Source organism: Carya illinoinensis, chromosome 14 (assembly GCF_018687715.1).
Source record: "Carya illinoinensis cultivar Pawnee chromosome 14, C.illinoinensisPawnee_v1, whole genome shotgun sequence".
NCBI lineage: Eukaryota > Viridiplantae > Streptophyta > Magnoliopsida > Fagales > Juglandaceae > Carya > Carya illinoinensis.
In genome coordinates this window covers 12,495,132-12,517,130 of record NC_056765.1, presented here as the reverse complement: position 1 = coordinate 12,517,130, position 21,999 = coordinate 12,495,132, and the positions used below count along the sequence as shown (strand labels likewise).

General features: G+C 37.3%; 1 protein-coding gene across 6 annotated transcripts; it reads left to right on the top strand.

The window, feature by feature from the left end:
- The first annotated feature begins 537 nt into the window (after positions 1–537).
- LOC122294298 (V-type proton ATPase subunit a1-like) lies at positions 538–21,406 on the top strand. Of its 6 annotated transcripts, XM_043102917.1 has the most exons (19): positions 797–938; positions 1,610–1,654; positions 4,518–4,575; positions 5,268–5,390; positions 5,581–5,688; positions 6,228–6,338; positions 6,429–6,602; positions 6,806–6,943; positions 7,294–7,401; positions 7,937–8,044; positions 8,201–8,349; positions 8,466–8,619; positions 9,567–9,727; positions 16,932–17,138; positions 17,249–17,432; positions 17,514–17,597; positions 19,087–19,280; positions 19,365–19,424; positions 20,701–21,406. In XM_043102917.1, the coding sequence occupies exons 2-19, from the start codon at positions 1,614–1,616 to the stop codon at positions 20,903–20,905; spliced, it is 2,367 nt and encodes a 788-aa protein (XP_042958851.1). In that variant the 5' UTR covers positions 797–938; positions 1,610–1,613; the 3' UTR covers positions 20,906–21,406. The 6 variants fall into 6 exon arrangements, with proteins under 6 accessions (XP_042958852.1, XP_042958853.1, XP_042958855.1 ...); XM_043102916.1 differs by lacking the exon at positions 4,518–4,575 and having other exon boundaries at positions 539–938; XM_043102918.1 differs by lacking the exons at positions 4,518–4,575; positions 5,581–5,688 and having other exon boundaries at positions 538–938.
- Positions 21,407–21,999: the final 593 nt, after the last annotated feature.

Here is a 21,999-nt window from a genome sequence, read left to right as displayed (position 1 = left end):
AAGAAATGAGTGTGGAAGTTTTGAAGGTTTTTTTTTTTTAAAGTAAATTTTGTATTGAGATTTGTAAAAACATATAGTTGAGTTTAAAATTGGAATATAACTTTTTAAGAGTAAATTTTGTTTTGGAGTTTATAATTATAACATAAAAAGTTGAAAAAGTTGAAATGGAATTTTTTTTTTTTGGTTGAGATTAGTGACGTTTGTATAGAGTGAAATATCCATTTGATAATAATAAATGATATTTACAGTTGTGAAATGTGTCAGTGCTGTAATAATTTTTTTTAAAAAATGAGTAAATACGAAATTTATATAAAAGAATTAATTTTTAATAATAAATTCTACATTTTTTAAAAGGATTATATGGTAATTATGCTCTGCATGGCTGTATATAATATTATTTATATTTTTATTATAAAAATATTTTATAAAAATAAATTCATAAAATAAAGTGATTTGATAGAATAGATTAGATTGAAAAGTAAATTTATCAAAATCATATTTTATTTTTGTAGTAAGACTCCGTAACCGTAGCATTCACGTTCCCCTCGGACATATATGCACTGTAAAGGAAAGCAAATATTTTCCGAATGTGATGGCAGTTGGCATTGCAGAGGGAAACTGAAACCCAGCCGAAGAACTTCCCCAAATGAACGAGACCCCGCGCGCGCACACTCCCCACTGAGACGAGAGAGGGAGAGAAAAAGAGAGAGTTTCAGATCTGAAATCAGATCCTCAGGCCAACAAGCAGTTTCCGGTAGGTTCTTGGGAAAATAATTTGACGGAGGAATTGTATTACGGAGAGGTTCATGGACAACTTGCCGCCCATGGATCTGATGCGCTCCGAGAAGATGAGCTTTGTCCAGCTCATCATCCCCGTCGAGTCCGCTCACCGAGCCGTCTCTTACCTTGGAGAACTCGGTCTCCTGCAATTCCGAGACGTAAGTTTTGACTCCGATCCCGACTTTTGCTATATTTCGCATTGGCATTTTTGTTGCTGTTTCTGAGAGATGTGAGGAAGCATGGAATGATGTTTAATTCGAGTGTTAGAGGTTTACGTTGGTTTTGCTTTTTGGGTTCAGTTCGGGTTTGGAGATTCAGCAGAACCGGACTTTTAATTGCTTCTCTTTCCTGATTTTCTTTTAATTTATTTCCTTTAAGAAATGGCCAGTATTGAGTAAATGCTGACAAGCGTGATATGGGTGTAGAGTCTGGCCTTGAGTTTCCTAAAGTTGCTGACGCTTGAATTCGAATAAGTCCTGACTAGATTTAAGTTGCCTTTCTTACGTGATAGTCTTACGACATTGAATTGCAATTTTCCTCTTCTGCCACAAGACTATCAAATATTTCCATTTTTTTTTCCTTAGTTTCCATTTTTCGCTTAAACTCCAAGTTAGAAAAAATATCCATTGATCAGAATCAATGTTCGTGGGCTACTGGAAAACGCAAATTTGAAAGCAAATTTTTAATATTTTGTTTCCTTCCCTATAAAGCTTAACAGTTTTGGGCCTTTAGGATCAAGGTCGGGGTCATATTGAAAGGAAATGATGCTCTAATCAGGTAATTAATAATCACATGTACTCATTCTCGTATTTTTTTTTTTTCTTGGCAGTTAAATGCTGACAAAAGCCCTTTCCAACGAATGTTTGTTAATCAGGTATCTTCTTGTTATCCATTACAACTACTACTCATCGAAAAGTTGATTAGAACTACTACTGTAATCTACGTGCTGACTATAAAGTTTTTCTGAAGTAATAGTTTCTTTATTTTTTTTGGGAATTAAAAGAATTGAACATGATTTGATTTGCATATGTATTATTTTATCAGCAGTTGCATGATTATTATCTTCTAAAGACATCTGATGCTACCAGTTATGAGTGTCTCGTACAGATGTGAGATCCCTTTTTTGTGCTTTTATTATTTATTGGCTCCTTTATTTCAAATTATTTTTATTATTGGGTTTTACTATTTTATTTTATTATTACTAAGTTGTTGTGTAGTTTATTTTTGTTGTTTGTTTTGATCTTTTTCGGTTTGGGCCCTTAGTGTTGGTGGCTTTGTGTGTGTGTTTTCTGGTGGGCCCAGCCTGTGTGCATGAGGGGAGCCCAGCCCCTATGCCCTAAACGGCACCGTATTGGTGTTGCTGCCAATGTTTTGAATACCGTACCGGATGCCGTACCGATCAAGGCACTGGAACGAAATATTTCGGTACCGGTACCGTTTTGTGTACCGTTTCGAGATAGTCGATATATGAATAAATTATACATAAATACATATATATATATAAATTATAAATAGTCTGGTTTGAATTGGAGATCAAAAAATGAGTTTGTAGTTTGAAAAAAATGAAAAAAAGAAGAAGTAAAGGCCGAAATATCGGCCGGTATGTAGGCCGGTACATGCTGAAATATCAGCCGGTATAGGCCGGTATTTGGACCGGTACGAACCAAATAAAATTTCTGTACCGGACCAGTGGCCGGTACGGTACGAAATTTAAAACACTGGCTGCTGCCCCTCTTTTCCTTTCATCTTCTTTTCTTTTCTTCTTTCTTTCTTTTCTTTCTCTCTTCTTCTTCTTCACTCTACTGAGCCCATAACCCTCTCCCCTGCGTCGCCGCCTCTCACGGCCAGCCAGCCTGTGTCACGCGTCCACCACTACTACGAGCACTTCCATCATTGCCCAACACCCCCAACTTGTGAGCCCTGCGATTTGTTTTTCTCCCCCTTCCTCTCTGCAACCAATGTCGGATTTAGCCATGGAAATGGCTCACCGCCTCTGGAGGCCGCTAGATGCGTGCCACTCGTAGGTCTCTTGTAGACCCCATGCCGTCTGCCACCCCCAATTGTGGTTGTTGCTGTGAATGCCGAGAGCAGCCCCTCGGCCTGCTCCTCATCCCTCAAACCATCCCTCAATCGGCTTTTCTTCCTCTCAAAATCGAGAGCTCTAGCGTTTCCCCACCCTTTGATCTTCATCCGGCAGCCTTTAGGAGAGATTGCGCCCTAGCGCTGCCATGTTCAAGGCACAACCACCCCTGAGTGCCCCACTTCCCTTCCTTATCATCCGTGCCCCTCGATTCTACCCAACCCGCAAGTGATAGCCCTTCTCAGCCGCTGTTTTGCCGTGCTCCGCCGTGCCGCACTATAGAAACCCTCTCTTCTGCCCACTAGCAAACCAGATCTGATGTCCTCTAAGTGAAGAACCCACCAAAAGCCCTTTGCCTCGCCTAGATCCGTTGCTGCCCTGCCGTTGCTCTGCCACTTTTGGTGTCACCTTGAGACGTGCACACTTGTTCAATCACGGGACCCCATAGACCAGCAAGCACTCAATCTTCTAGATTTGCCCGTCCGTGTGGTGAGTAACTGTCCAATTCGACCCTTGAGTTTAGAATGTAATTTTATTCACTAAAGTTGTATGCAGTCTGGTTGGGTTGAAAAGGGCCTTGGGCCCGGTGGAGAGTTGGGATTGAACTCATAGTAGTGGTTGGAATTGGGCCATGGGCCGGATTGGAGGATGGGATTGCGCGTGTAGTTGGTTTGTGAAACTGTGCACTTTTTGATTGCTATGATATTGTGTGATGTGTGTATTGCAATGTCATCCAATATACTACTTGTTATGCATATGCATATTTATTGTTAATCGCCTACTTTTTTTTCTGTGCTGTGTTATGCCAAATGCTATGAAATGAAAACCGATTTATTTATTTATTTTTTTGTGTTCTGGTGATAACATGTGGGTGCGTGCCTATCACAACTCCAAGCCGAGATGAGACATTATCTTGGTGGAGCTTCTCTGGTTACTTGAGAGCGTAATAAACTAAGTGATGTCCCCTGGGCTGTTATCGGGCGACAGTGGGGTTGGTCAAGACGGTAACGCTCTTGGCATAACCCGTGGGGCATCACTCGTTATGAAATTACATGCACGGTTATTACCCATGATGTGGCGAAAAGAGTCAAGATGTATGGATGGTCCCGAGGGGAGACCATGATGTACATGTAATAAATGGTTATGTTTGGGCCGATGGGGTTTTCGGCGTGTGTTGTTAAAAGATGTCCTTTTTAGAAAAAGGGGTGGAAATGTTCTTTGTTTTCTTTGTTGCTATGACCGTTAATTATGTTGGTTGTATAAGTGTGTGTTTTAAACTCTTAGTTGTTGCTTGTTTGATTACTTGCTGAGATTGAGAAATCTCACCGTGGTACTCTCATCTACGGTTCTCGAAACTATAGACTTTGATGCAGAATGAGGGTATGGGCTAGAGGGACCGGCTCCGCCGAAGGAGTGGTTTCTGGAGCTTGTGTTATTTTTATTTGTCATGGGACTTATTATCGCTTTATTTATATTTTTCGCCGGATGACTATATAACCTCCTAGAGGATAATTGCTTTTGTTTTTAAATTTCTGGTACTTAGCTTGACTACCATTTATTCCGTTCTGCTACGTTTATTATTGTTGTACACTTATTGCATGTCGCACACACCAGCACTTGACGATGGGGTGCGTGATCTGTGTGGTTATCATCCCAGTGTCATGACGTCCACCAGCTCGCGCGTGGGGGTTGAGGGTGCCACAACAGACATATTGGTAATTCAGTGAATGGAATTTTTGGAAGGTGTGCTAGTTTTTTTTTTTTTTTTTTTTTTTTCCCGGTAAACAAAAATTTAGTGATCATAAGAATAGGCAAAACCTCAAGCGGCGTGCTAATTTTTACATGCTTCTTGTTGATGTTACTCTAGTGAACTAGTAGGTGTAAGCATCTCAATGCCGGACTTTGGTTTTATAGCCTTATTTTTGCTTGATGTTTCCATTATTGTTCAGTTGGATGAAAGTATATATGGAAAATTATTTGAATTTTATAATTTTAAATGGCTCAGGTAAAGTATGTAAAGTGCAATTTTTTTGTGAAGTTTGTGTATTTGAAATGATTTGGTGTTAGGTGTTATTTCAAATTCATAAGACATGTTTTTGTTGGACGAAGATCCTAAAAGCTCATTTCATCATTTAGTTATGCTAAAAGTTTTTCTTCATGTCCCTTGAATTTAAATCCCCAAATACATATGCAACCTAAGCTAAAATCCTTCAATGTACCTTTGCAAAGAGATTTCAGTGAATTTTTCTTCATGTCTCTTTTTTCTGGGATATGTACCTTTTGAACTTATGTCTGCAACTAAGTAATTGTGGTGAATTTGCTGAAGTCATTAACCACCTTGATATTATTTCGTGTTGTTTTTTATATTTGAGAATGATCTTAACTCTACTTGATACCTTTTCCAAAGGTGAAGCGGTGTGCAGAGATGTCAAGAAAGCTACGATTCTTTAAGGATCAGATTAGTAAAGCTGGTCTACTATCTTCTGTACGTCCAGTTACGCAACCAGATGTTGAGCTGGAAGAATTAGAGGTTATTTTCTGATTATTGTTCCTGTTATACTGTAATTTTTTATTTATTTATATTCTTGCTAGTCTTCGCCTTCAGTTTTTTCGGTTCAGCCTGAGCATGGAGCTCTAATTTGAAGGCACTGAATGGGTACCACCTAATGTAAGGAATGCTCCCCATGCATGTGTATTATATGTTCTTTCTCTGATTCCAGATACAACTTGCGGAGCATGAGAATGAGTTAATTGAGATGAATGCTAATAGTGAGAAACTTCGGCAGTCATATAATGAGCTCCTAGAGTTCAAGATAGTATTGCAAAAGGTAAATTTATTGGCCATACACACACACCCCACTTATATATCGACAGAGTAGTAGGTATGTGCTAGGTGATCCTATCCATTGTGGTCCATGCCAGGCTCTGTTCAACCTCATTTTTTACTTATATTTCTACTTAATTTTTTCATAAGTAAAACAAATAGATGTTTGAGTTTTAAAATTATGTTAATTATTTTAACAATAATATTTCCCAACTTCACTTATTCAAGACAAAAGTAAAACAATTCCCTAGTACTAAGGAAGTTTATATTTAACAACCACCAATTTTGGAATATTCTTCTTAATATAGGGCGTTAGTTTTCATTCAATTTCATTGTTCTACTGGTTATGTCCTAGTACTATAATTTAAGATCTTTCTATATTCCATCTGGTTCTTTAATATTTTTTTTTGCAACCTTTCCAATTCTGAAAAGCAGTTTTTGTTTTTGAGAAGTCATAATATATGAATTTCACATTTGAAATCTAATGTCAAATGTTTTTTCCCTATCCCTTCTCATATATAGATTTTGTTTGGACAATTTCAGGCAGGCAGCTTTCTTGTATCAAGTGGTACTCATGCAGTTTCAGAAAGAGAATTAGATGAGAATGTATACTCAAATGATGACTATGTTGACACAGCATCCCTACTTGAGCAGGTACTTGTTCATTAGGCCTTAAAATGCTTGATATGTTGTGTAGAGTAGAAATTATTACCATGGTTGAATTTATCCTAATACCTTTGACAGGAGATGAGACCTGGAATATCAGGCCAATCTGGCTTGAGGTTTATTAGTGGGATTATATCCAAATCCAAGGTTCTTAGATTTGAAAGGATGTTGTTTCGTGCTATGAGGGGAAATATGCTTTTCAATCAGGCACCAGCTGATGAAGAGATCATGGATCCCATATCAAGTGAAATGGTTTTCTTCCTTCTCGTTACTGTTGATTACTTCGATGTTTGTTGTTCCCCTTGATTCCGTTAGCTGCAATTGAAATTCTTGGTGTTTGAATCTTTCTATCCATGTCCCTGTTTTACCATCCTGGTTTATTATGTTTTTTTTGGAAAGAAGTGATTGGGTCTTCTTGTGCAGCCCTTCTAATTCCTCTGAGTTGACCTTTGCAGGTTGAGAAAACAGTATTTGTAGTCTTTTTTTCAGGAGAGCAAGCAAAATCAAAGATTCTTAAAATTTGCGAAGCATTTGGGGCAAGTTTCTACCCTGTTCCTGAGGACATAACCAAGCAGAGGCAAATAACTAGAGAAGTAAGTAGTCTGATCTTGTTCACTCTATAGATAGCCAAATCTTCGGAAAAAGTTGGAAACTCATAGTGACATTCTTGCTGTTTCTTCATCAAGGAAGTCTTCTTATTCAGTGTCAGTTTTAATTGAGTAATTTTGTAAATGATTTGCTCTTTATTCTGTCAAAATATTCAGACCCTCAAGTTTTTATCAAATGACATTATTCAGGATTGTTTTTGGAGTTATTTATTTCAGTGGAACTCGACTTTCCTCTTGCCTTAATTATCATCTAATGTTACTTATATTGGTAATTTTTTACTACTGTTGTATCGGGTATATTAGTTTGGCTAAAAGTTTTGAGTGTTTTGTTTCAGGTTTCATCACGCCTTGATGAATTGGAGGTAACTTTGGATGCTGGGATCCGTCACAGAAATAAGGCCCTTGCTTCTATAGGTGTCCACCTGGTGAAATGGATAAGCATGGTAAGCTTCCAAGCCTTTAGCTACATTTGTATTCAAAATCGTCCTTGAAGATTTTTAGAATTTTTATCCTAATTTCCTTATTGTGTTTTACTTTCAACCTAAACATATTTTAACACAAAAAGTCTCAAAATACTTTTAATCTAATCATCTCCCTCATTTTTTGTGACAGAAACGCAAACCAAAACAGCTTTCAGACAAAAAAAAAAATGACAAAATTGTTCTTCTCAACCATATTTTCAATGGGCCCCACTTGCTTCAAACCCAATTCAAAACCTATTAAAAAACTTTCTCAATCCTAACATATTTTTGATGACCCATCACTTTCAAAAAGCCCTGCAAAGAACCTATCTCAAACTTTTTCACAAAGATTTCAGAAACTTTCTGAAAAATATGTAATCCTGCAAACCATTTATGTCATGTTTGCTCTCAGTAGTGATCCCGTTGAACATGTGAACTGATATGTGATGACTGCATGAGTATGATTTAGCATTATTGCCGTGCCAGTGACTATTTGGCGCTTCCCATACTTTCCCAGGTAAGAAGGGAGAAAGCTGTATATGATACTCTGAGTATGCTAAATTTTGATGTTACAAAAAAATGTCTTGTTGGAGAGGGATGGTGCCCCATATTTGCAAAAGCTCAGGTAACTTGCTTTGACTTCTCATGATATTGATTTCTATTTTTGGTTAAATATATGCTTCCCAGCTACTTAAAAATTTTTTTTTGACTTGTTGACAGTCTTGCAAGCTTAATTATTGTTATTTTATTTTTTGGAAAAAAAAAAAAAATGATTCAACAGCTTCAGGCTGCACTCCAACGTGCAACATTTGATAGCAATTCACAAGTAGGCATAATATATCATGTGATGGATGCTGCAGAATCACCTCCTACATATTTCAGAACCAACAAATTTACAAATGCATTTCAGGAAATTGTGGATGCATATGGGTGAGTAAAAAATTATACTTATCAATGAGGGAAGGCCTGAATTTAGCTACTAAAATTTATACTGGACAGTTCTTTTTCTTTTTGGTCTAGACCTAATGAAATGATTTGTTTGACAGTGTTGCAAGATATCAGGAATCAAATCCGTCAGTTTACACTGTCATTACATTTCCATTTCTTTTTGCTGTGATGTTTGGGGATTGGGGTCACGGAATATGCTTACTGTTGGGAGCTTTAGTTCTTATAGCTCGTGAAAGCAAGCTTGGTACACAGGTATGTTCTTTCATGAGTTTAAACAGAAGGTACTCTTTGAGAAGGAACCATATGTGTAGTATTATAAATTATGTCCTTCTGTGAAAGGAAAACTTATTCAAGGTTCCTTCATTTTTTGAATCTCTCTAGAGTTTTAGGAATATTAGAGGCTGATTAAAATACAACAGGTCATATTATGATTCAGTAGTCATACTTATGTTAAAATATGCTGCAAGCTCAACTGTGATAGGCATAGCCACCACAAAGTCCATCATCAGCACTGATCTGCACATCTATGGTGCTGCCACTGGTATTGTTCTGCTCCATTTGGTTAGAGTTGATTTAATAAAAGGAACATGTTTCCCATGTGGGTATTAATAACTTAGAATCGGTTCCCTAGGGGTTGGTCAAGTTGCTAGGGCCATGGTCTTGGGGTGTGCTCCTCCCAAGTCTAAGGTTCGAATGCTTGGGTGCAAACAATTTCTAGTGGCCACATCCAATCAGTGTAAAGGTCAATGATTTACCTGATCCATGTGATGTGGGTGCATTACACAGATCTGGGGTTTGACCGGGTAAAAGACATGTTGCATTTGCATGGTCTCCGTGATTCCTCATCCTCAAAAATAACTTAAGAACCACAGCTACAGTAGCAGCAAGGGGAATGCTGTTCTGGAGATTTGTATTACTGGAAAACTATTAATCCTCTCCCACTCTGATGAATGATATCACTTTTCTGAGAGAAACACTAGAAAATTAATGATACTAAAAAAATTTAATGCTGCTAAACCTTTTCCTCAATGAATGATGTTGACGGTGATTTTTCATACTCAAATACATGAAATATCCATGGTCCTAATATTTTAAGGATATGAAAATTTGCTATAAGAAAACTGAGTGTATTTGAGCTAGGAAATTTACGTGTTAACCACGTGAATATCATTTCCTAATTTCATGCATGCTTCATGCAGAAACTTGGTAGCTTTATGGAGATGCTATATGGTGGGCGCTATGTACTTCTTTTGATGTCGCTATTTTCCATTTACTGTGGGTTGATATACAACGAATTCTTCTCTGTACCTTATCACATTTTTGGTCTGTCTGCTTATAAATGCCGAGATACCACATGCAGGTATGTGTATCTATCTCTCTCAAATATCTGAATAAATCGACATTCTGGGTGTTGGTTGTTAATATTCTTGTTCTTAAATGTAACACCCCAATGGAAGGCCCAACCCACATGGCTTATACTCCAAAAGGACTAGTCAATAATACAATTGGACCCTCATTGGAACCTTATAAAGAGCAAGAACTTCTCATTCCCAAGCAATGTGGAATCCCATACACCACCTACGCTTAATCTTATCATATCGGGGTATCACAATCTTAAGGCCATGTGGGTTGGGCCTTCCACTGGGGTGTTACAAAATGGGGTATCACATTAAACCTATATTTTCTAAAGCATTTTATCATTTGCATCCTGCCTAAGCGTTTAACTTCTTAAATGGAATCTATCGATTTGGAAGGAAAAACTCAATATTCCAATATATCGAATAATGATTACATTCCCCTCTATATATAGATGATAATACTCATCTATTTTAGGGATATTTACAACTTACCGGGGAAAGAATCAAAACTACCTAAAACAGAAAGCTATAAAAACGGAAACTCATATCTACGGATTTGGTAATAGACTACCAAATCCCCTAAAATCATGGGATAAGAAATCATGATCTGTTAGCTGTAGATCTCCTCAATCTTAACCCCTAACATTGCTGACAGATCATCAAATTAAATCTCCCTATAATTCTACACTCCCCCTCAAGCTGGGCGGTAAATATTTATTAACCCCAGCTTGGAACTCAGATCATCAAACACCTTTCTCGGTAGAGCCTTGGTAAGAATGTCAGCTGTTTGAAGGCATGTAGGCACGTACAACATCTTGATTATTCCTTCCTCTATCTTCTCCTTTTTGAAATGTTGATCAATTTCCACGTTTTGTTCTATCATGATGTACTGGATTTTTGGCAATGCTGATTGCTAACTGATTATCACAGAACATTTTCATAGGTTCTTCATCTGAAATCTTTAATTCCTTTAGCACCATTCTTAACCATATTCCCTTACAAATGTCGTGTGCCATTGCCCGGAATTCAGCTTCTGCACTGCTCCTTGCACCACTGATTGCTTCTTACTTCTCCAAGTGACCAGATTACCCCACACATGTGCAGTACCCTGAAGTTGATCTTCGGTCTTGTACTGATCCTGCCCAATCTGCATCGCTAAACACTTCAATATCTGTTCTTCTCAAAAAATAATCCTTTACTTGGTGTTAGTTTCAGGTATCTCAGGATTCTATACATAGCCTTCATGTGTTCTTCATTTGGATTATTCATGAATTGACTGACCATGCTGACAGAAGAATCAATATCTGGTCGTGTGTGAGATAGGTATATTAGTTTACACACTAATCTTTGGTATCTCTCTTTATCCACGGGTGCACAATTTTCCTTAGCTCCTAGTTTGGTTGTTGGATCCATAGGAATATCTGCCGGCTTACACCCGAGCATTCTAGTCTCTTTTAAGAGATCTAGGACATATTTTCTTTGTGAGACAAAGATTCCTTTTCTTGACCTTGCAATCTCCATGCCTAGGGAGTATTTGAGATTCCCAAGGTCCTTGATCTCAAATTCTACAGTTAGAAAACTTTTGATGGCGCAGATTTCCTCTTCATAATCTCCTGTTAGAATTATGTCGTCCACATATACAATGAGGACAGCAAGCTTTCCTGCAGGAGAGTGTTTAACAAATAGAGTATGGTCAGTCTGACATTGAGAGTAGCCATGTTTCTTAACTACCTTTGTGAATCTTTCAAACTAGGCTCTTGGAGATTGCTTGTGCCCATATAGAGATCTCCTAAGTTTACAAATTTTGTTGCATGTAGTTTGTGTCTCAAATCCTGGAGGAATTTCCATGTAAACTTCTTTAGCTAGGTCCCTATTTAGGAAGGCATTCTTGACATCTAGTTGGCGGAGAGGCCAGTCAAGGTTTGCAGCCAAAGATAGTAGAACCCGAATTGTGTTTAACTTGGCTATAGGGGCAAATGTCTCCTCATAGTCGATTCCGTATGATTGGGTGAATCCCTTTGCAACCAGCTGTGTCTTGAATCGATTAACACTCCCATCTTCATTATATTTGACTATGAAGATCCATTTGCAGCCTACTAGGCGTTTTCCGGCTGGTAATTCTGAGATTTCCCAGGTTCCATTTTTTTTAAGTGCATGAATTTCTTCAAACACTGCTGATTTCCACTCAGGCAAGCCGAGCTTCTTGTATGTTATTAGGAACCTGGATGTTGTCGAGGTTGGCAACAAATGCTTTGAACTTTGGTGACAGTCCTTCATATGACACAAATGTGTATATAGGGTGTTTTGTGCATGATCTTACACCTTTTCTCATAGCAATAGGAAAGTCACTATCATCATTAGTTTCAGGATTATAGTTACCTAATGGATCTTCACTTGATCTAGGACTTGGGTCAGACTCTTGGGTTTGCTCAAGAGATGCTTGTTGTTCCATCTCCTTTTGGTTCTTTCTCCTCCTTGAGTGGGTAATTAACTCATCATTCTTTGTTGATTGAATAGTGTCTAGATTTTGAGATGGATTATTGGTTTGATCTTGAGAAGGAGATTCTAGGAAGTAAGGAGATTCAAGGAAAAGAGATTTTGAGGAGGAGCGGATTCATGATTTAGTGATGGGCAGGGTTGGTCAGAATTAGGAGAGAAATGAGATGATTCTTCAATATCCCAAAGCTGGTATTCCTGGATAAAATTAGTCTCCCCCTGAATATCAGATTTGGGGAAATAAGGTTGTTGCTCAAAGAAGGTGACATCCATGGAGTGATAGAACTATTTAGTGACGGGTGAGTGGCACTTATATCTTTTTTGAGTTGGAGAGTACCCAAGGAAAATACATTTAAGAGCTCTAGGATCAAGTTTGTCCCTGTGTTGTTGATGGACATGGACAAAAGCTGAGCACCCGAAAACTTTGAATGGGATGGTGGAGATGAGACGAGTATTGGGAAAGGACTCAAGAAGAATTTGACAGGGAGTCTGGAAGTTGAGAATATGAGATGGCATCCTATTTATGAGATATGCGGCAGTGAGGATGGCTTCACCCTAGAAAAATTTTGGTACATGGGTAGAGAACATTAGGGAGCGAGCAACATCAAGAAGATGCCAGTTTTTTCTTTCGGCAATACCATTTTGCTGGGGAGTGTTGACACAAGAATTTTGGTGAACTATACCATGACTCGAGATAATCATTAAGAATGGAGTTGAAATACTCTTTGGCATTGTCAGTTTTCAGAATTTGGATTTTTTCTTGGAATTGTGTTTGGATCATGGTGTTGAAGGTTTTGAAAATCTAGTTTGTCTCTGATTTTTCTTTCATGAGGAATACCCATGTGAGTCTAGTGTAATCATCAATAAATGAAATGAACTAGCGAGAACCAGTAACTTTTTTTATCCTAGAAGGACCCCATACATCACTATGAATCATGGAAAAAGGTTGAGATGCTTTGTAGGATCGGTTAGGATAAGAATTACGAATATGTTTAGAAAATTGATAGACGTCACATTGAAACTTATTTGGATTTTTATTATGGAATAATGAAGGAAACAACTTCTCAAGATACAAGAAATTTGGATGACCTAACCTATAGTTCCACAACATAATTGCACTATCATTAGTAGACCGACTCACAGACAAAGAAATAGGACTATTGGACACTGAACAATCGGATTGGTGAGTTGTTCCTTGAGGAGGATCATTAACCTCTAGAAGATAGAGCCCCGAACACATCTTAGCACTGCCAATTGTCTTCGCCGAGTCCAAGACCTGAAATTCACACAGATTGGAGCCAAATTTAGTAACACAGTTGATATCCCGAGTGAGTTTACTAATGGACAGTAAATTGCAATTTAATTTTGGCACAAGGAGAACTTAATCAAGAGTGACGTTCTTTGAAACTCTAACAGAACCTGTACCAACCACCTTTGAGAGTAAACCATCGGCTATTCTCATAGTTAAATTTTTATAGCATGGATTGTAAGTGGAAAAAAGCTTCTCATCTCCAGTCATATGATCAGATGCTCCTGGGTCTATAGTCCATAGACTTAGCTTCTCCTTTTTAACATTTAGAGCACTCAAAAAATTACCTTTTTGTGCCAAGGAACTGGTACCAACCACAGTGGAGGTAGGTGCAGGTAAGGATTGGCTGAACAATTTCTATCAGACTTCTATCTATTCTTTGCTGAAGGGAGTGGGTTCGGGTGATGGTTTTTCATCCATGGAGATGAGGTTGCCCCGTCCTTCTTTGTCATTGGCAAACCGGGAAGGCTTCCAGTTTGCAAGTTTGCCGTGAATCTTTCAGCAGGTGTCCTTGGTGTGACCAGGATGTCGGCAATGATCACACCATAGTCGCCCTTTCTTTGGTTTGTGATCATTGTTGTTGGATGGATTTCCTCTAACTGCAAGGGCTGAGCTCTTAGGATTTGTGACAGAATCTTGAGAGCCCATCATGATCTTCTTTCGACTTTCCTCTCTCCGAACTTCTGAAAATGCTTCCCAGATATTTAGTAGTGGTTTGGATCCTAAGATTCTTTCTCGTACTTCATCGAGATTCTTATTTAATCCAATCAGAAATTTGTATATTCTTTTCCGTTCAATAATCTGTCTATACCTGATTCCATCATCCGGACAGCTCCAATTGTGCTCCTTGAACAAGTCCAGCTGCTGCCAGTAGCGATTGAGTGTGTTGAAGTTCTGAGATAATCGTCTTTGCCCTTTTCGCATATGAACATCATTACGGAATGGGACCATTAGAGATAGTTGTTCCCATTCAGTTTGTGTCCTGTAATGGGCATGAGGTTACTATCTGCACTACCGTTGCTGGAAGCCATGGCTTCCTGATTGGAGGTGATTTGGGAAACGGTAGTAGTTGAATCACGTTTCCCGTATTTGGTCATATGAGGGAATTATGGTTCAAAGAATGCTCTGATACCATATCGATTTGGAAGGAAAAACTCAATATTCCAATATATCGAATAATGATTGCATTCCCCTCTATATATAGATGATAATACTCATCTATTTTAGGGATATTTACAACTTACCTAGGAAAGAATCAAAACTACCTAAGACAAAAAGCTATAAAAACGGAAACTCATATCTACGGATTTGGTAACGGACTACCAAATCCCCTAAAATCATGGGATAAGAAAACATGATCTGTCAGCTGTAGATCTCCTCAATCTTAGCCCCTAACATTGCTGACAGATCATCAAATTAAATCTCCCTATAATTCTACAGAATCTATGTTGAAATTTTTTAATTAGATCAATCTTGGGCAAAATCTCTCATTTTTAGTTTTGGTTAGTTGAAATTTTTTAATTGGATCAATCTTGGGCAAAATCTCTCATTTTTAGTTTTGGTTAGCTCTCTCTCTCTCTCTCTCTCTCTCTCATGTTCAAAGAGTGGCCAATCCTACCATGCCATGTAAGACCCCACCCTATCTCTGTCGCATGTTCCCACTGGGATCTCAAGGATAAAATGTTCCTACTTGTATTTTAATCATTTAGGATTCTCCAAGTTCCGTTGTTGGCATGGGTTCTATGTTTGATTTTCTGTGGGTTCTAAGCTCTTTAAGCTGTTGACAAAGGGGACCCTCTAGGTCCTAAGACTCACTGCGAGGAGTAGGAAGGTAGCTAGAACAATTTTTTTTGGCAGGGTTAGTATGATTGTGCTGTTTGCCATCATGATACCTGTTATTCAGTCTGAAGTAATGTCAAAGTTTGTGAAAACTTCTACTTATCAAATAAAAAAAAGTTCGTGAAAACTTCTTATGTTGGGAACATGGCATACCTGCTGCAAGGCTGTGCCAATCACTATAGTAGTAATTTGCCATTGTGGACTACGGGATAGCGGTTGCTTCGGTTTGGCCACTAAGAATTCTCATCTCAAACTCCACATTCTCATCTCATTATTACAACTTTCCCAAATTCCCATACAAAATATAATAAACAATTCAATTTTTTCAAATTTCAATTTAACTTGTTCAAATCCCAAAATAATAATAATATTAAAATATAATATTTTAAACTTTCATTTTAAAACTCAAAATTCTCATTGGCCAAACTGAACGAGGAAATGTGGGAAGAGGTGGATACGTAATAGTAAAATTTCTTTTACTTATTAAACATGTCTCGCCAGCGAGCTCGACAGAGCATTTTTTTTCTTATTATTTCTTGGTCATTAGTATTATTTATTTTACTTATAAAAAAAAAAAAAGAAGAAAAGAATTTTCCATTGTTTCTTTAATTGTTGCTGTGCATCTTATTTTGTGAGAAATACGGCTTGTAGATTTTTTTCCTGGTTTCTGTTCTTGTGGAGTTTAATTGTCTGGAAATACTGTAGTCTTCCCTCTTCCCTCGTTCACCCAACACCCACCACCCACCATCAACCCTCTCCCCCCTCCCCCCACAAAAAAAAGAAAAGGAAAAGAAAATGTAAAATATTGGCTTGTAAAGCAGGAGCCAACTTTGGTAAGTGATATATGTTCTTAATGAGCTGGAACTGGCCAATGTATGTGGATAAATCTTTTAAGGCTGGCAATTTTTAAAGGAAGTGGTTGTGATGGTGGTGGTTAATTTGTTTAGCTTAGTACAGGGTGTGTTAACCGTCGTACTGTGGGATCTATTGATATTGACTTCAATGCCAAATAACCAGGTGGTGCTCTGTCAGTTTCATTAACACGCTGTCTCTAATTTTATAGCCATCTTTCCTCTATTTCTGAGAGATTTGTGTTGAGAGCAAGTCTGAATTTTCATTAGATATTTTGTTGGTTCTTTTACATGCGGGATCTGAATTTTTTTCTGATGTCTCTTGGTTCAATGCTATGAATTGTCAACTGCAGTGTAGTTTAATCTTCTACAGGGCTTTTCAAGTACCATTACGTTCAGTACTGGGAAATGACCGTAGTTTAAGTTTGATAGCTTCTCAGGGACCATTAATTTAATAAAAAATCAAGATTTAATGCTTTTCATATTTGTTTATCATTCAATTTCCTCATATTTATGGTCTATTTTGAAAAGTTATTCTCAATTATTAGGCATCTTATGCATTCTTTTGCATTATCTTTATTTTTTGGTACCTGCCTCTCGAGTTTATGCAAGTCAGCTCTTTTATGCAGTGAGTGTAGATGTTCAGAATGTCTTCCAAGCAGAAGTGTTATGCAGCTGTCTGATTTTGTTTTCATTTTTGTTTGTGACCAGTGAAGCAAAAACCACTGGCTTAGTTAAATACCAAGATCCATATGCATTTGGTGTGGATCCCAGTTGGCGTGGAAGTCGTTCAGAGCTGCCTTTTTTGAATTCTCTGAAAATGAAGATGTCTATTTTGTTGGGTGTGGCCCAGATGAACATGGGAATCATATTAAGTTACTTCAACGCTCGCTTTTTTGGCAGTTCGCTGGATATAAGGTCTGCATCTCTCTCTCTCTCTCTCTCTCTCTCTCTCTCTCTCTCTCTCTCTCTCTCTCTCTCTCTCTCTCTCTCTCTCGTGTCGAACTTATTTTTCATCTTGTTGATAGGTACCAGTTTGTGCCACAGATCATATTTCTTAACAGCCTTTTCGGTTATCTTTCACTTCTTATCATCATAAAGTGGTGCACTGGTTCTCAGGCAGACCTCTATCATGTAATGATTTACATGTTTCTGAGTCCCACTGAGGATCTTGGTGAGAATCAGTTATTTTGGGGCCAAAGACCTCTACAGGCATGATCTCCACCATTTCGTAACTCTGTACTTGATGATTTTTCTATTTTTCTATATGGTAATTAATCTAAACTTTTGCAGATAATATTGTTGCTTTTGGCTATGATCGCAGTTCCATGGATGCTTTTTCCAAAACCTTTTATTTTGAAGAGGCTTCATACAGAGGTGCTATAATTTTCTACTTGCCTTCAATCTATTTTCTGCTCAAAAAATTAGCCTTCACCCTTCACTTGAAGTAATTTGATTGTTGCTTTTGACATCTAGAACTACATAGTATAAAAATTATTGATTCATTATTCTGCTTTCCTAAAAGATTTCTCTTGTTTCCTTCTAATGGTGGATGTTTTCAACCTGTTTTTTCTTATTGTAACCGGATCATTCCAATGGTAAACTGAATGCATTTTTTATATGTAAACTGAATACATTACATTAAAATTTCTATCATGTGTAGTAGGCTGGCTCTTGTTAAAATTGCTCTTATGAGCATTTCTTAGTAGTCAAAAATATGTGTGTATGAATGGTTATGAAATTCCTTCCTTTTTTATTTTTTTTATTTTTATAAGTGAATGGTAATGAAATTCCTTTGATCTAAAAGAAGTTGTTTTTACATCCCTCAACTATTGGGCCTATCTCTACACCCACTTTTGGATTAGATAATCATATCATACTCCTCGTGTGCACCCAGCATGGTATGAATATGCTATTATCAAGCAACCAGGAACTCTTTGTCATAGACTTTACAGAGAAGTCATGATGATTGAGCTAATTTCTATGATGTAAAAGTTGTTCTTACATCTTTCAACTTCTGGCTAGGTGCCTTCTCTTGTATTATTGTATACGTTCTGTGTACTTGGGCTAGGCCTAATCATCCTTCATCAATAAGGTTTTTGTTTACTTATTACAAAAAAATCTTTTAACTACTGGGTCCATTTCTTCTCCCACTTTTTGATTAGATACCCACCATTAATTAATATGCCATAGAAGTTAGAACTCTCTATTTGGGGTTTGGAATTCCTCTTTGCTTGATTCAATGTAGTCCATGAAAGTATGAGAGTGGATCTTTTATATAATGGCAATATGTGAACCCGTAAACTTTTGAGGAGCCACAGGAATGACTTGTTTTACACTAGATTTAAGCATAACTCTAGCTTCAAAAGGGAGTGGGAATCTCAGGTGCAGTTCCAGATAGACAAATAGGATTAGTGGTGAATGGGGGTTTCCAATAGCCTGCCTTATATTCATCAACCTGTGAATCCTTGTATATGTGTAGTCATTGTCTATATGGAAAATATGAACTTAAAGGAACTATCAGTAAAAAAGAAGGAAAATATGTATTTTTGGACACCTCTGATAACTTTATCAGGAGAGTAAAAAGTGTATGAAATTTTCTTCTATGTCATATTAATTTCACCTATTAAGCATCCTTGAGCGCTAGAAAAGCTGTGAGTTCATTTGTGAAATATGTTGGCATGTCTCCACTATTTATAAGTTGTCAAATTCAATCTTTATGATACTTTCCTGATTTGTGGACCTAAAATCTATTTCAATCTAGTATTTTACTCGTTTATGTCTGTACAATAGCTGTAATTGAGGGGGGAATTACATTAGGGGCTTGGAAGAGTAGAAACTTGATCTTTCTTCATGATATTGCCAGAGATTTCAAGGTCGGACCTATGGAATACTTGCTACCTCTGAGACGGATCTTGAGGTGGAACCTGATTCTGCAAGGCATTATGATGAGGACTTTAATTTTAGTGAGGTCTTTGTGCACCAAATGATACACTCCATAGAGTTCGTTCTGGGTGCTGTGTCAAATACAGCATCCTATCTTCGACTTTGGGCTTTAAGGTTCAGCCACAATTTTCCTCGCAATTGTTTTCTTTCTTCCATATGAACTGAATTGCCTAATTGATATCTATTGCTCTATTACAGCTTAGCACACTCAGAATTGTCAACCGTTTTCTATGAGAAAGTCCTCCTGCTTGCCTGGGGGTGAGTTTTAATTTTATAAATGTTGCATGACGCACTATCCTCTTTGCCTTGTGGGAATCTCAGGGTTGGGGGGAAGGGCCGTAATGCAAGGCTGAAAATCCACCTAAGATTTGGGAGCATGGGGCATTTAAATTAATTTAAAAAAAAGAAATGATCTTATATATGCCAATACTTGCTGCACGTGTACTCCTGGGATTAGTCGGTGCTTTGTTCTTGGACATTCGGTGCCAATAAAAAAATATGCCAATACTTGGCTAAGGAGGCTTTAGGTCTACATTAGGGGCATGTTTGGACACTTGGTCTCAAAATTTTGTGAATAATAATGAAATGGTTTGAGTGAAGATGTTTTATTGGGTTTTGGGAAAGGAGATAGAAAGAGTTGAATAAAAATATTATAAAGTTGAATAAAACATTTTCACTCAAACCATTTCACTATTATTCACAAAATTTTGAAACATAATATTATAAAGTTAAAAATTTGTTTGAACATAACTTTTTAATATTATTTTTGTTTTGAAGTTTGTACAAGTTATACTGATTTTTGTATTTGAATAATGACTAGGTAATGATGAGATGAAAAGTTGAAGTTTTGAAATTGAAAAGTGTTTGTGTTTCAGTGAAATTGAAATTTTGAGAAGTCTCAGTATCCAAACATGCCCTAACTCTCTAATCCTAAATGCCTTGGTTTTGGGAGTATGCTCCCCCAAGTCTAAGGATCAAGCCCTTGGGTGCAAAGGATTTCTAGGGCCCATGTCCCATCAATAAAAAGCTGATGTTACCTGATTAGTGTGATGTGGGAGCGTTACATAGGTCTGCAGTTTAACCGAGTAAAAGACATATTGTGTTTGCATGGTATCTGGGGTTCCTTCTCATTAAATAAAGATCTACATTGCCTCTCCACATTTACTTCGCAGCTATGTCCCTAATTGTGCTCCTCAATTCCCTTAGATTAATTAGAACCATTAAGCTATAACATGATTTTGTTGTTGATTCATTCTCTCAGTTCTTCACTGACCATACATGAAATATGAAAATATCTTTTAGATTAATGTGGTTTCCATAATAGAGGTTTCCTTTCCTTGTTGGATGATCAATCTCTTCAAACAGTTTCAAAGTAATATACTGTGTTTTCTTATGGATTTCGACTTGTAAATATATCATCTTTTGTCAAATTAACACTTTCAAAACTCAGTTATAAACTGTTATAACCTATTGTACTCGCTGGTGGTGTTTTTGTTCTTATGAGTGGGATTACCGTTGAGGATGGTTATGACAGGTATGACAACCTCGTCATCCGGCTAGTGGGACTAGCCATGTTTGCCTTTGCTACTGCCTTTATACTACTAATGATGGAAACTCTCAGTGCTTTTCTTCATGCCCTGCGTCTTCATTGGGTGGAATTTCAAAACAAGTTTTATCACGGTGATGGGTACAAGTTCAGACCTTTCTCTTTTGCCACCTTAACCGAGGATGAGGACTAGTTCATCCACCTATATATCATTTTGCTTTAAAGGTTCTGAAAAAGAGGCTGGACCATCTTCGAAGAAAGAAGCTGCCCGGGTTGGACATTGATCTTATTTTGGCTGGCAGAAGTTGGTGCTGCTTTTCTCAAACACTACCTGATTTTGACATACAACTACAATTCCTGGCTCGTATGCCTTGAATATGTTGGCATAAAAGGGTTCTGCTTGCACTGATTACCTTCCTTCAAGAGATATGTGTTCTCTGTTCTTTTTCACTTGAGATAGATTTTTTTTTTTTTTTTTTTTTTCAATTTTTCGGGGAGGGGGTTGTAGATGCCATATTGTAAAGCGGAGCTCGGACTAGATGTAGCTTTTCTTGATTTTGGTTACTCGAGTAGGTAGATTTACAAAATTTTATACACACAAAAGCAAATGTGGATTTTGCTGGGAATTGAGCCTTTTTCCTTGTATTTGTAAATTTTTTTCAATGTAATGGCTGATCACAATTTTACCGTCTCATTTTTGTAAGATGTATCATTTAGAGAAACCCGGGATAATTCCATCTCAGCTCCAACAAGGTTGATATTGAAGAATATAAATCATACAAGTTCCCATATATTTAAGGTAATGATTCGTGTGTTTTACTGTTGTCTTATTGAAGCTCTCCACACTGTCACGTTGCTTTCCATCATATCCAAACTTTTATTCACGGTTTAGAATTAATTTAAACGATTATGAATGTTCATTTTGCAGGCCCAACTTCAATATGTGGTTTTACAAAAATTTGAAAATCCAACTCTGAATCCATACTCTGCAACGTCGAAATTTGAGTTTTGCTGTCTGTGTTCTGAGCGACTTTGCTCCGACTCCGATTTTATCATCTAACTTCAATTTGTACATATGTTATAAAATATGTATTAGTTATATATTGATCATGTATACTCATACAAAAAGTATAGAACTTATATGAGTAATGTTACATATAGTCGTGGAGTGCGCAAACAATACGCAATCGTTTTGAATAATAGTGAGATTTACTATTAAAAAAATAATTTTTTCATATGAGTTTCATATTTACTTATTTTTTTCAAACGGATTGCGTGGCGCTTACG